General features: G+C 42.5%; 1 protein-coding gene across 1 annotated transcript in view; it reads right to left on the bottom strand.

Annotated features, from left to right (window-relative positions):
• NFATC1 (nuclear factor of activated T cells 1) overlaps positions 1-13,344 on the bottom strand; it is a 110,087-nt gene that overhangs the window by 19,503 nt on the left and 77,240 nt on the right. The window contains exon 9 of the mRNA XM_054284833.1: positions 12,207-12,893. Coding sequence (XP_054140808.1) covers positions 12,207-12,893 — 687 coding nt within the window. The remainder of the gene's footprint in view (positions 1-12,206; positions 12,894-13,344) is intronic.

Genomic DNA, 13,344 nt, shown 5'->3' with positions numbered 1-13,344 from the left:
TTAGGGTCACAGCTCACACCATGAGATGCAGACAGCCCTGTATCATACCCCCTTCCTCACTAAAATTAATGACAGTAGGCTTGCTGCAAATTTCAAAAGCAGATTTTTTCCCTGAATATTCATCTGACAAACCAAGAAAAGGTCCATCCATTTGTAGATTTCTTGGCAGGAAATCTGGCATCTCTATCAAAGTCTGCTCACTTTTCATACACTACTCTGTGCTGAGTGCTTGAATCCAAAATATTTGTTATAATAATAAAGCCTACCCTACAGCTAGCTAATGGTACTGTTATGCAAGGGCAGGCCAGGGTTCCAGCAAAGTAGTTCATGGCAGCAGAAGGTGCTATGGTTTAAGATGGTGATGTTCCCCATCCCACAAAATTCAGTGGAAAGGAAGGGATTAGAAAGGAGTTTTCTCTTTTACTTTAGCAGCTGATTCATTTTTTTAGAAGTATCCGAGTGATTTTGGTCTGGAAACACTTAAAAATTTGTGATGAGATACCATTCAGTCCAGGTGCTTTTCCTAAGATAACATTAAATATAGCTTTGGAAACTTCAGCAGATGTTCTGATTTTTTCTAGTTCAAAATTTCTTTTGCTACTACTCTGCCTTTATGTAAATAGCTGACTCTAATTGACTCTTTAATATAGTGATTCACAACCTGTTGTGAATCTTCTGTTAATTGACTTGAGAGTCTGTTATTATTTTCCCTGATTTAACACATCCTGTTTTAGAACACCCATCAAAGATGATGAAAAAAAATTTTGTGGCACTTGGATAACATCCTAAATGTAACTTGAATGCCATCTTTCAAAAGTTGCAAAGTAAGGGGATTTCCTGTTCTATTCTTCAGTTGTATATCCTGAAAGTGAGCTTTTACAAATTCTCAACTGCCTTGTCAAGGTCTGATCACTTCTACTCCTTCTAGCACTATTTTTTCTGGGTAGCTTCCAACTGGGGAAAAATAAATGGATCATATATTCTTATTTTTCTCATTTTTACTGAATGCCCTGTTACACTCTAAGTGTTAAAACTGATATGACAATTTCTCACTAAGTTCAGGTGACGGGACTATATTTATTCAAAGACTACTTCCCACCCTCTTCATTTTTACCATATTTCTGAGGGTTTTTTGGTCTCCTTGAGGAAGCTTTCTCCACCCAGTGGCAGCTCTGAAGCCCTTTCCTTGCCCCTTAGAAAACCTGTCTACAGAACATGGAAATAAGCCATGGAGTTATTTGAATGTCCTGCCCTGGGGCAGCTGCCCACCAAACCTTTCCACCTGCAGGCAATGCAGCCATCTCAATCCAGACCAACAGACAGAGAGGCTCCTCTACCCTCTCTCCTTGGATCTCTGTAAGTTTAAGGAGCACAATGCTCATTTCATCATCTTCTCTCATTTTTCTCTATACTTAAATTATTTTGGGGCAAAGTATTCTTTAGACACACTTTTCCAACGCAGTCAAATCCTGGGCTCTTACTACTCATTTGTACCATTTCACTTTTAGACAAACTCCTCTCTCTCACACCCCACACCCACACTCCTTTCTCCTCTTCTTCCAGAATTCATCTATGCTTTTTTTTTTTTTTTTTTTTTTTAATGGGGATGTTATATTTAACCCTCCTCTCATTTCTCTTTTTCTCAGGCCTTCTTTCACTCTAATTACGCCATCAGGTAGTTTCATACTCGAAGTCTGAAACTTTAAAATGCTTGCTGATGGTGCTACAGCTTCATGAGACAGCTGCTATTTTACCTTCCTTACTAAGTTTCCCAAATGGAGTAGATGTACAGACACACATGCACTTGCCTGTACTTGTCACAAAGGGCCTCATTGCCCCATCCCTTCCAACGTGCTGAATCCTTTTTAGCCCCAGCTTTGACTGGGGGTCTTGGAGTCTTGCAACACAGATCTGCCTCTGCCAGCAAGCTCAAACCAATTAAGCTGAGGGCTGCAGCTATCTCTGGAATTGTGAGTTAGCTACTAAAATAGCACCAAGGAGCTGCTTTCACATTAGCATGTCCTTCTGGCAAACCTTTCCTTGACTTCAGCATTGCTGGTTCCTCTTTAAGACTTTACTTTGCCATTGAAATGGCATGAAATATCTGGGATATCAGATTGCAAAAAGGTAAGTCTGAACCCTCTAACCCCAAAGGCCATGGTCACCTTCATCTCTACAACTCTATGTGCTGAATAGGGCAGAAACCAGGAGTTTGTCTGGTAACAATGGAGATTTGTGGGTTCCTACCAAGTGGTGACAGCTCATTCAAGTATGAGTCTGTGGTTTAAATAGATGGTAGTGTGCTTTTCTGCCCTGTAAATGTCCGGCACAGGTTTCCAGAGACAGTGGGAGAATTCCTGAAAAGTTTTCTGAAGCAGCCATTGCCCCTGGGTTTGTCTGCTGATGCAAAAAGCAGTCTTTGTGGCTGATGGCACTTTCTACCCTAAAATCAGCTTTGCATCTTTTTCTTTTGTACTGTGATCTTTCCTCATCCTAACACACTCTCTGTGGGGAAGAAAAAACCAAGAAAAAAATGCCTGAGAACTCTTTCAAAGTTACCTAGGAGCTCAGGGTCTGGAATAGCACAGCCATCTCCATTTCTGGTGGTCCTTCCAGAGAGATCTTGTGCAGTGTCTGGCTGAGGTACAACTTGGCAAAACTTTGACTCATTTCAAGAAAAACTGGAAAACTGGAATTTGCGAGGCATCAATTCCAGCAGCTTCAGGAAGCTCTGGCCTTTGGCTGCTGGGACCCACGGTGTGTCGTGCAGAGGTGAGCAGCTAATGAGTCAGGAAGGTTTCTCAGAACAAAGAAAACAAAGAGTGCAATTGAAAAAAAAAACAAAACAGAACCAGTTTCTCTTTTTATATGGCAAGTTAATATAAAGTCACGTTAGATTGTGAAGAACATTTGAAGTTCCCAGTACTACTGACCCAAAGATATTACTGTAAGAAGAAGATGCCTGGAGAAGTTGTTAATGCCTCGTGCAGATGGCCGGGGTGAAAGGCCTCAAGCCAATAGCTGAGTACAAGTGCAGCCTGGAGCTTGGTGGAACACAGTGATCACAGAGGAAAAAACATGTCAACTAACAGCAAAGAGATTGCCAGTCACTTCAGCTTACCAAAAGAATAACTGGATAGCAAAAGCTCAGATGCCAGCACTAGTGACAATGGAGCTGCAATGGCTCAAGAACTGACTGTGCACAACAGAACCTCCAAGGGATGGGCTTCTCCACCTGACCTCATGTTTCTAAAAGGTTTTACTCAACAGGCACCAGCAGGATTTTCAGAAGTCAGTCATGAGTACAAGAGATCACTCTCACCCACTACAACTACAAAGATGTAAAAGAATTAGAACACAAGGCCTTATAGATAAATTCAGATATTTTATCTGTGTATGGATTTGCATATGCAGGATAGAAATAAAGGTCAAAATAAGTATTCTTCAGTTAGTTATTTTTGGAGGCTTCTCTTGTGACCCAAAATAGCGTTTTTTCTACTTCTTAAGTAATCTGCAGAAGACACTGAAACACATATTTTCCCTGAAGCACTAGAAAAGGAACTGACGGCTGCTCCCAGGATATCAAAATGGATTCATAATATCTACAGCAATACCTATTCTGCAACCCCAAAGGTATCACAAGAGTTATGAAATGGAATAGATCTTCAGCCCTAGCTCCCACAGAAATCTGACATCAAAAGTAATCTGGACATACCAACATGAATAATAAAATTTTGTCTTCTGCATTCTCTGCAGCAGTATGGTTGCAGAAGAGTCAAAATTAAGTAGAGAAGTCATGTTTTAGTTGTACAAAGAAAGACAAGTGAAGAACATTCTTGTGTTCACATGACGCTTAGATAATGAGCTATAACTACATAAGGATCAAAGAATTAACTCACTAATTATGGATTTGGATAACCTGCAGCATTGCTTTTTCAGGACAGTTCCAGTGCTCATACTGCAACTTATTTTTTCAGGAACAATATGGTTTGAGAGTTTTGACACACTTGGAGCCCCATCTCACTCAGCTTTCTGCTATTTGTCTTTCAGTAGGTTTCATGGTGGGCAAAATGTAGAAGACCTAAAAGTGAAGCCTGTAGAGGAGATAGAGGGTTGGTCCAGCTCCCTGGTTTGCTGCCAAACCCAGCCAGGTTGGCCAGCGAGGAACAGGACTGCAGTTTTCCTACTGTATTTCTTACTCACTGATTGTTCCCAGGTATTTTCAATACCCAGGCTTTGCAGACTTCCTCAGTAAGAGAGGAGGAGGGAAACATTTTGAGGGTCTGCTTTTTTTCATAAGCTTCCTCCCAGCCTGGTGATAAGCCTGTTGTGGAAGCCTGTGCCCCCTCTGGTTGCAATCAGCATCAGCTCCTCAGAGAGGAGGAAGGACCCGGAGCCAGGTTATCAAGCAGCCTGCTCTCTGCAGCGATGGTCAAGCCACTGTCAGGCCCCTGCCCCAGCCCCCAGCTGTCCGGCAGACACAGTGAAACAATGAGTGGTGCCGTGTAGGAATCTGCTTGGAAAAACTCCCTCTCTGCCTGTCTATCAGGGACTAGGCTTCCATGAATGCAACTATTATGTGTGCTTTAACTACCAGCCACGCGCTTGGTCCTGTTCCCAACGAACCCAAAGGGAACAGTGTTACTGACTTAAGTGGGAGCAGAGGCAGGCCCTCCACAGCTTGGGGATCCAGCAGCCTTCCAGTACCTCTCAAGAGCGCTGTGCGTGAAGTTAGGGAGGCTGCTCCCTCTGACACGGATGTGTTTGCTGGGCTGAGCTGCCAGCCCAGCTCCGCAGAGGCACTGCGGGGGCCTGTGCCATATTCTACTCCCTTGAGAAAAGGAGCTTGCACCACAACTTCCCCACGAATGTTTTGACAGAAGGGGCTCAGGACATGAGAGCACGGAGACCAAGGCACAAGGCCACACCTGAGCAGCTAATATTGCTCAGCTCAGCAGAAAGGATTCAAACAAACAACATATTCCTAAAATAATTTGCATCTGAACAAAACTTTCTCACGAAGCTTGCGCTTCTGCAAGCCATGTATTTTCCTTGGCACTTCTCCAGGGTTAAAAGCAGATGTAACTGTTACCAAGGCTCAGATACAGCAACTTCTTTGCTCCGGTCTCCCAGGGAAAGCTTACAAAAAATAACCAACAAAACCCTCGCCATTTGAAGCGGCAACACCAACAGTCATTGATACAGAAATGGAAGAATGCATCGGGCATGGGAGTGAGAAGTGACTTCTTCCAAGCTGGTCTCAGCTAGAAAGAGGGGGAGCAACACAGCTGCAGACAAACACTTAATAACTCCAAGTGTTAACGTGAAGGTGCATGTGCAGATGCACATCAGCCAAAGACTGCTTTTTCAACACTGCTTTCTGCAGCTTTCTTGCCCCTTGGTCAGCCTCCGGCTCCCTCCACCAGTGTGTGGCATCACTGAATGGGGCTGGAGCCACTAAGGACTTCTCTGAAGGCACTGGGCACTTTCTTGAAAGCCTGAGGCTCAAGGACCTCCCTGGAAATGTAAGTGCTGACATTGAAAGAAAGCAAAGTTCCCTACTATGTTTCACAGCATACCACAGCTAAGAGGTAGGCAGCTCTGCTCTGTGGGCACCTGCACACCTGGGGCTACAGAAAACCAGGAAAGACACCTAGTCTGGTCATCTGTGCTTCTGGGGGCTTTCTTCTGGCAGGCCTCCTGGGAGACCCAATTCATCAAACTTGCTAGAAAACAGCAAAATGCATTCCCGTGGGTGTGTGGTTTCGTGTAACAGGATCCCCCTCCAACCCAGACGTGCAAGTCCAACAAAGGTCTGACTCGAACGCATTACTTCAGCCCTCCCTTACTCATCGCCTACAACCCAAGCCCCAAATGTTAATGCTCAGCATGTTTTATCACAGTAGCATGTACACTTTCAATCATCATTAGAGATGAGGAGGGTCTAGGCTCAGGCACCATGCCAGGTTAAGTAAAACTTTCCATGAGGAAAGCTATTTGTTTTCTCCCAGAGCTGCGAAGCTTGGCCAAGAGGGAGGAAGGGAAAAGCTCGCCCAAGCCAAAGGTGTAGACAGTGTTACTGGACTTTACAGACTACCTGCATGCTGTTCTAATGACATTTGGACTACTGGAAATCACTGGGTGAACTCAGGAGTTTTCAAAGGCATCATTGTGGCAGAAGCAGACTAAACTTAACGCCTTAAGAGCCAATCGCTTTAATCATGAAGCTGAGATGTATGAAAAAGGATACATTTCAGCAAAAGAATAATTCTGTCTGCTATGGTTCCTGTTCAAATAAACTATATCACCAAACCACGTGCATTTCCAGAATATAGAGGAGTAAAAAAAGAACATATGGTTTAGACGCAAAAAACTTTCATATATACTGTATAGGAGATATATGGACTTGTCAGACATCTAACGGTTCAACACTGTAAGCAATTCATGGGAATGACATTAGCAATAGCTCATATTACATCCAGGAGTTACAGCTTTTACTGCAAAAGTTATATTTAAAAGAGCCATGCTCAAAATGAAATGGCTGGCAGGACTGCAGCTTTCAGTAACACTTTACCTGTGGTTTCGCCACTTTTACATACTTATTGGGAGCTTAATACTCCCAATTTACCTTTTCAGAGTAAAATACAAGTCGCAATGAGTGCATTCATTGGCATGGTGCTATAAAACTCACAGCTGTGCAAAGACAATCACAAGAACAAAAGCCTTCTTGTTTTAGAAAAGATGATTATGTGGTTCTGATACTTTCTGCTAGCCACATATCCAAACATCAGATGCCTTTGTTTATGGCCTGTGTATTTTCATCTTACTATGCAAAGATTTATAGATCTGATCAGGATAGAGACCTTTATGAAAGCATTCATGTGGAGAGGAGGAGGCTGAATTAATATACAAAACTTCAGACAGGAGATCTGTCTTTCAGATGCTGCTATTTCAGTTTTGGCTCCTACACAAGACTCAGGACATTCTGGAAAAATTTTTTTCAACAGCATGTGGAACTCTGGCCTCATGGCCAGCAATGAGAGTGTGCTCCTGATTTCAGCAAGGCTGCCACTGCATCTCAAAAGTTGAGATTAGAAGCCAGGCCTTCAGTACTCAAGCACTGAGTAACAAGCACCTTGATTAAAGAAGCCTCCAGGATGCTGCTTTGCTTTCAATTACAAAATGCTTTTGTAAAGTTTTGTGCACTAATATAACGAATGGGATTACAGAATGTACAATACACTTTGAAATCTGCTGAGAATATAAGTCACACATTTTTTTTCTGTTGGTATCAATGTGTTTCCCCCTTTCTTTTTCAAAATAGCTTCATTTTCATCTGTAATGAAAACGACATTCTTTGATGTTTCTAAAAGCAGGAAAAATAATTTCACAATTGAGTGTCATTCTGCTGCAGGTAAAATATCTAACAGCTTGTGGGAATGCCAGTTACAACCTGAAAAATATTTCTTGGCATCATCCGTCCTGGTGAAATGAAAGACTTGGAGCTCAGTTCTGTGTTTCACACAGGCTACACTAGGTCCAGGAAAGGGAAATGGGGATGAGGAAGGTGATTTAAAGTCACCTACAGCATCTCCTGTTGTGAGCCTGGCCAGTTCCCAGCTGCCTGGACATCCGGAAAGCTGTGTAAATTTCCACTCTCCTGCCTCTGGCTTCGGGTTTCTTCTATCACTAAGAAAAGCAGTTAAAATTCTGAAAAATTGCCTGAGCTGCCCTAGTCAACACAAAAGAAGGAGGATTAGTTCAAGAGCAGACTGGCATAGCTTTTGACCCAAGTGCTAGTTAGATAACTGCAGAGACAAGCACATTCAAAATATAAAGATATCAAAGATATAAATTAGGAAAATTTTCACATCTGGTTCAAGGGACCAGGAAGAATTCTTATCAACTTGCAGCTTCCCCAAACTACCCATCTCTTTGGACAATACTAATTCCATTTCACATCTCAAAAGGCTGTATAGCAGACACATCAATACCTAAATAACATGCATTTTCTTAAAAGAAATTACAGCATAGATTTGTACTTAAGAGGTCCCTCAAGCCTGTCTGCCTAATGACTTTCCACGAGCTTTAGCACCCAGCACCCCAAACTCTTCCCAGGTTAGATCTAAAAGGCAAACATCACTTAAGCTTCACTGCCTAGGGCAGGAGTGGTACAAGGACATGGAGAGTCCCAGCACCACCTACCAGGGTGCCCCAGTGTCCTGGCGGTATCTGCAGGAGCTCCTGGTGCAGAGGACACGAGACACTCCCTCTCCCTCTCCAAAGGACCATGGCCTCTCACAGAGGACCAAAACCAGGCATAAATGTCACAATTTCAACTGCTTTTAATCAAATGTTCCTGTAAAAGCAGCAAAGGTACTCAGCCATAATCTTTGCTAAGAGGCTGAACTCAAAATGATTTGAAACGGGTGCTGGTATCGAAGCCAGATACCTTTCAGTATCGAGAGCACAGCCATAATATATCAGGTATCACTTTACGGCGTGAGTTTTAAATACGTTCTATATGTGGAATCACATATTCACATGCTGAAATGGACAACACATTTAATGAGTAGCCCAGGTGGCTACTGTAGATTTTGATTTAATATGAGACTGCCAAGACCAGAACTTACTTGCAAAATGGAATTCTCTTCATGCGCTATCTTTATATTACTTCAGCTACGCACCTCTTACCAAGGCAGAAAAATGTCATATAAAGGATCTCTATTTATATAAATTAATTGACTGTTTTTTTCCATACATACTTTGCAGTGTAAATGGTCTATATTTGGACATATTCCAGAACTAAATGAATGAATATTACTTTGAACCCATAAGCTGAAACCAAATGATTTCTGCTTATTCTGCTCCAAAACGGCTCTGTGTATATTAGATACATAAATCAAACCTTCCTAAAGTGGCAAACAAGCAACCAAAATTTTATCAGTTATAATCTGGGAAAATCAATTGGATATTTTTTTTCCTGGCAGTCCCCTAAGTATGGTAGATGTCAATACCTCACATTTCTTAAATACTTTTAGATTAAAGCGGATGTATTAAATAGCTACAAGATCCTGTGAGGATATACTTATTAAAATGAGGGATGCTTTGAGAATTTAATTTTTAGTGTCATTAAAATATTTCATTAATCAGGGATGAGAAAAAGAGTTGTTATACTTGAAGCAGCATGCAAGGGAAGCAGTTAAGTACACCTGACCTGTCTCTGGCTTGCATATTGTTCACAAGTGCTACAGATATTCCACCCACTCCTCCAACAAGAAAAACACTTAGAGGTGTAAATACTAGTAATTAAAAATGGTGATACCTTCAAAAAGCTGCTAGTTAAAAAAAAAAGTCAGGTACATGGAAAAACGAGTTGCTCCTATTTGGCACAAGCCACTCGCCAAAACTCACGGTGGTCCCTTGTTTCACTGTTATGGTCAGAGGTGTGAAAGAAACAGTACCAGGCACAGTATCAGGGCTGCTGCATCCATGCTTGGCCTTTTCCCTGCTGATCTCAGTGAGCAGCACCCCCTGGGACACCAGATGCAATCACTGGTGGTTTCCAGGCAGTCATCAGAGTGGCCAAAATGCCCTTTGAGACTGGGAGAGGGAGCCCAGACGTCACCCTTCTGGAACTGACAGGTGAAGGGGATTTTTAACCAAAACAGGATGAGTGCTTAGATAGTAGCTGGGGAGGATAAGATCACATCAGAAGTGGCTTCAACTCACACTTGCTCTGGCCTATTGGTAGGCTTCTGCCACCCAGAGTGACCTGGCAGCACCCTCAACCCACAGCACCAGGCTTCCTGCCCTGCTCTCAAGGGCTGGATCTAGCTAGGGGACATGGTTCCATGAGCTGACCCAACTGTGTGGATTTTGCTATTTTGGGCAGGCTAATTTTTCATTATTTCATCAATTTTTCATTTTTCATTCATCACGTGACAGAGCAAGACAGATTGAGGCCACCCTTTCCATAGGAGCCTGCAGTTCCATCAGATTAAATGTAATGTGAAACCTATGTCTGCAGTGGTGGTGAAAACACTGCCTTCATGAAATGCATATAGTATATACCTAAACAGGCTTCCAGACTGACTCACAGCTTCATGCTCCTGTGCTGCGTGTCTGAGGCATGCCAGAGCTCTGCATGGTTTGAACAGGGTGTCTTGGCCAGCACAAATCCAACAAGAAACACTTTCTGCCTTTAGCCCCTCGTTCAGATACTGAGACAAATACAAAGAGGGTAGTAGTCCACTTCAGCTATACATAGAGTGGATGACCTTTTCTTCAGGCAGTGAGATAAAGTTTAGATAGGAAAAGGCAGCTCATGTGGGTAGAGCTCCATCAGTGTGATCCCTGAGACAACCTAAATATCATTTTAGCCATTTCTGATTGACCTCTTTAGTGGGAACTGGTGGTACTTAATTCATTGAACCACAAAGGCTTGGGCTTCCTCCTAGTATAATACCATTATCAGGACCGTCACATCTTTCTTGGTCTATAGCTGTTGTGGTTAGCCACAGAAGGATTTTGAAAGCCTGCTGGATGCCAAAGGGAAGTCTATCTGGATTTGGCTAGCTGAAGAGGTCTCCAAAGTCAACCTCAAGTATCAGTGCAGATGTACATGGTAGCTTCTACAATTAGTTCTGATCATCGGTTAGAGGACTGGAGTGCAATGGAACAGAGATGAGGTTAAAGGCAAAACCATTTACACTTTGTCATTTGGCTCATGGAACCACTCCCACTAGCTGGATCCAGCCCTTGAGAGTGGGGCAAGAAGCAAAGGCAAAGGCAGCTTTCATGGCTCTGTCTGAGAAGAGGTAGTGGGATTTTTGAGAGGTAAGGCAGGAAGGCTGCCCCTTTCTTGTGCTTTTCTTCAAAAGCAGAGTTTAGGTTTAGAGTTATCTAAACTTTGGGGTTTTTCTCAAACCCCAAATTTTTTTTGTTTGTGTACATTTCTCATATACCTTGTTGACATCATGCTCCTTGCAGCATAAGTAAGTGATAAAAATGCACACTGTATGAAGAAAACCTTGTCAAAAAGATGTGTTGTGCAAAACTGTTGACCTTATCTCCTAATTAGGGAAAGTTCTCTAGCTCTCTCTATCAGGTAAGCAGTAACAACTTCTGTGAAGAAAAATAATTTTCCTAAAGTTAAAAAGCAAAGAGTTGCTACTCAGGCTCCAGAACACTAATTTTGAATCCTAATTCAGTGAGTAGCATGCTGTTTAAAATAGAATGACAAAATGTCCTTTTTTTAAAAAACAAAACAAAACAGTGCAATGAATTGTCCTTAAATTCTCCCTAAAGGACAATAACATTCAGCTGTTCCTTGGCACCAAGTAGTTTCAATGTAGCCATTTAAGTGGCATTTCTTTCTTCAATGAGCACGGCATATAAAGTTACGTGGCTATTGGAAGGGAATTCCCATCCTGCATTAAGGTAAGGGTCCAGAATAGTACTGGGATTCTTAGCAGCAAATGCTCAATTGCAGTTCATTAAGGTCACATAACCAAATTTCATATTTTCTCTTTTATTACATTCAACTAATAAATATTTGGGTCTTACAGGTTTATCACAGCATTTCAGCTTTTCAGTGCTGCATGTAAAATATATATACATACAGAATCTCACAAAACCAGAAAAAGAAAAAAAAGAAGAAAAGAAAAAGCAGCAGCAAGGCCACAATAAAAATGGGAAAAAAAGGTTGTCCTAAACATCTGATGCAAACAGGCTGAAAAGTGATGCCAAAAGATATGCCTCCATTTTTAATTTGAACCTTCTCAGCTGAAGTAGAGCAGTTTAACATTTAGTTTCAGTGAACAGATTTGCACATCAGACGTTTCACTGCGTTATGAATGGGACAATGTTAAATATGTTTTCACTGCAGTTCCACTGCAGGTCACTGGCATGGGCATAAGCCAAGAACATACAGTTAAGATTATTACAACATATTGGTCATGCAGCTAGAGCTCTATGCTAACTAACAACATATAATGCTTAGATAATGGGGTTTCATTGCTGCAAATGAAATGAAAGGGCCCTTTCCTGTACAAAGACAACCCAAGCAAAGTCCGCACCTTTCCACCTATTTCCAGGCTATTAACGGAACTTCTTCTCCACCAGGATTCAGAAGAAGGGGGGCTTAAGGGAACTCACTGATAGAGCAACATGGTGAACGCAAACCTGTGTCGTGGAGGACTTACCATCATCCAGGTACATCTGGTCCAATTCCTCAGGTTCTCGCTTGATCGTTACAGGAATAGGGGCCAAATTATGATTACTTTCCTCATGCAACTCTGGCAATGACAGTGGTTGGGTTGTTGGAGACTCATTTCTGTGAACCTTCGGCAGTTGCTGCTGCTGTTGACCCATTATGGATGAGTGAGTTGGACTGCAGGACTGCAAATAGGTTGGCTCTTGGGTAACAGATGGAACTGGAGAAGAGGGACTGTTGGGATAGAGTGTTTGTTGATAACCAAGGGGACAGCTACTGCTCAGATGTTGACTCACCTGCGGCTGCAGCATGACGTGAGATGATTGCTCGGGGGGGCTTGGGTGCACAACTATAGACCTTGGCACTTCCTGTATGGTGGGGACACCTCCAGTGGGCTGCTGAAGTCCGAGGTGACTGTGGCCCGGGTTGGGGATGCACTTGTAAGGAGAGGATGAAAGGTCGTGCAGCTTGGGGCTTGCGTTGGGAGAAGGTGACATCACGGCGTTTCTCTGCTGACAGGAGGCGAAGCCGGCCACGAGGCACGAACCAGGATCAGGGGGCATCATGATCTGCTGACTGTAGTACGGTTTAGAGAGAGGGCTTAAGCCTTGGTTCATTGGTCCACAGGTTTGAGCAGGCTCATAGTCATCTGTGGGTTCTGTTTTTATAATTGGAACTGTTAAAAGAAAAAAGGTTTTAAATAAACATGAGTTGCGTATTGGTATGATCAAGTTGGCTTGTGGCTAGGATACCCTTTGCAAAACAAACAACGTCGTGAATAAGACTCTGTGTGTCTTTTGCCTAGTTCTCCCACCCTATAAAAAAAAATGAATGAGTCATCAGCACAAGAAAGTCACAGCTGGTTCTCATATTGAAAAGGACTATTTTCTTTGGACTCTCCTCCAGCACTAATGTGCTATAAAAATCTATTTGCAAATAGCTGTGCTTCAGTGGAAGCTTTGGACCCAAGGGCTCCATGGATTTGTAGTAATCAAGGCAAGAATTTTAACTTGGATACACTACTACATTTCTACAGCTACCGATGGCCCATTTGATAAATGTCTGTACACGCAGTAAACTGGAGCATAATAAAGTAGAGATGGGGCTTTTAGAGTTCAATGAAAATA

This window comes from Melozone crissalis, unplaced genomic scaffold, assembly GCF_028551555.1.
Source record: "Melozone crissalis strain CALT ecotype California unplaced genomic scaffold, PUWL_Pcris_2 ptg000042l_1, whole genome shotgun sequence".
NCBI lineage: Eukaryota > Metazoa > Chordata > Aves > Passeriformes > Passerellidae > Melozone > Melozone crissalis.
This window is presented reverse-complemented; position numbering and strand designations above follow the sequence as displayed.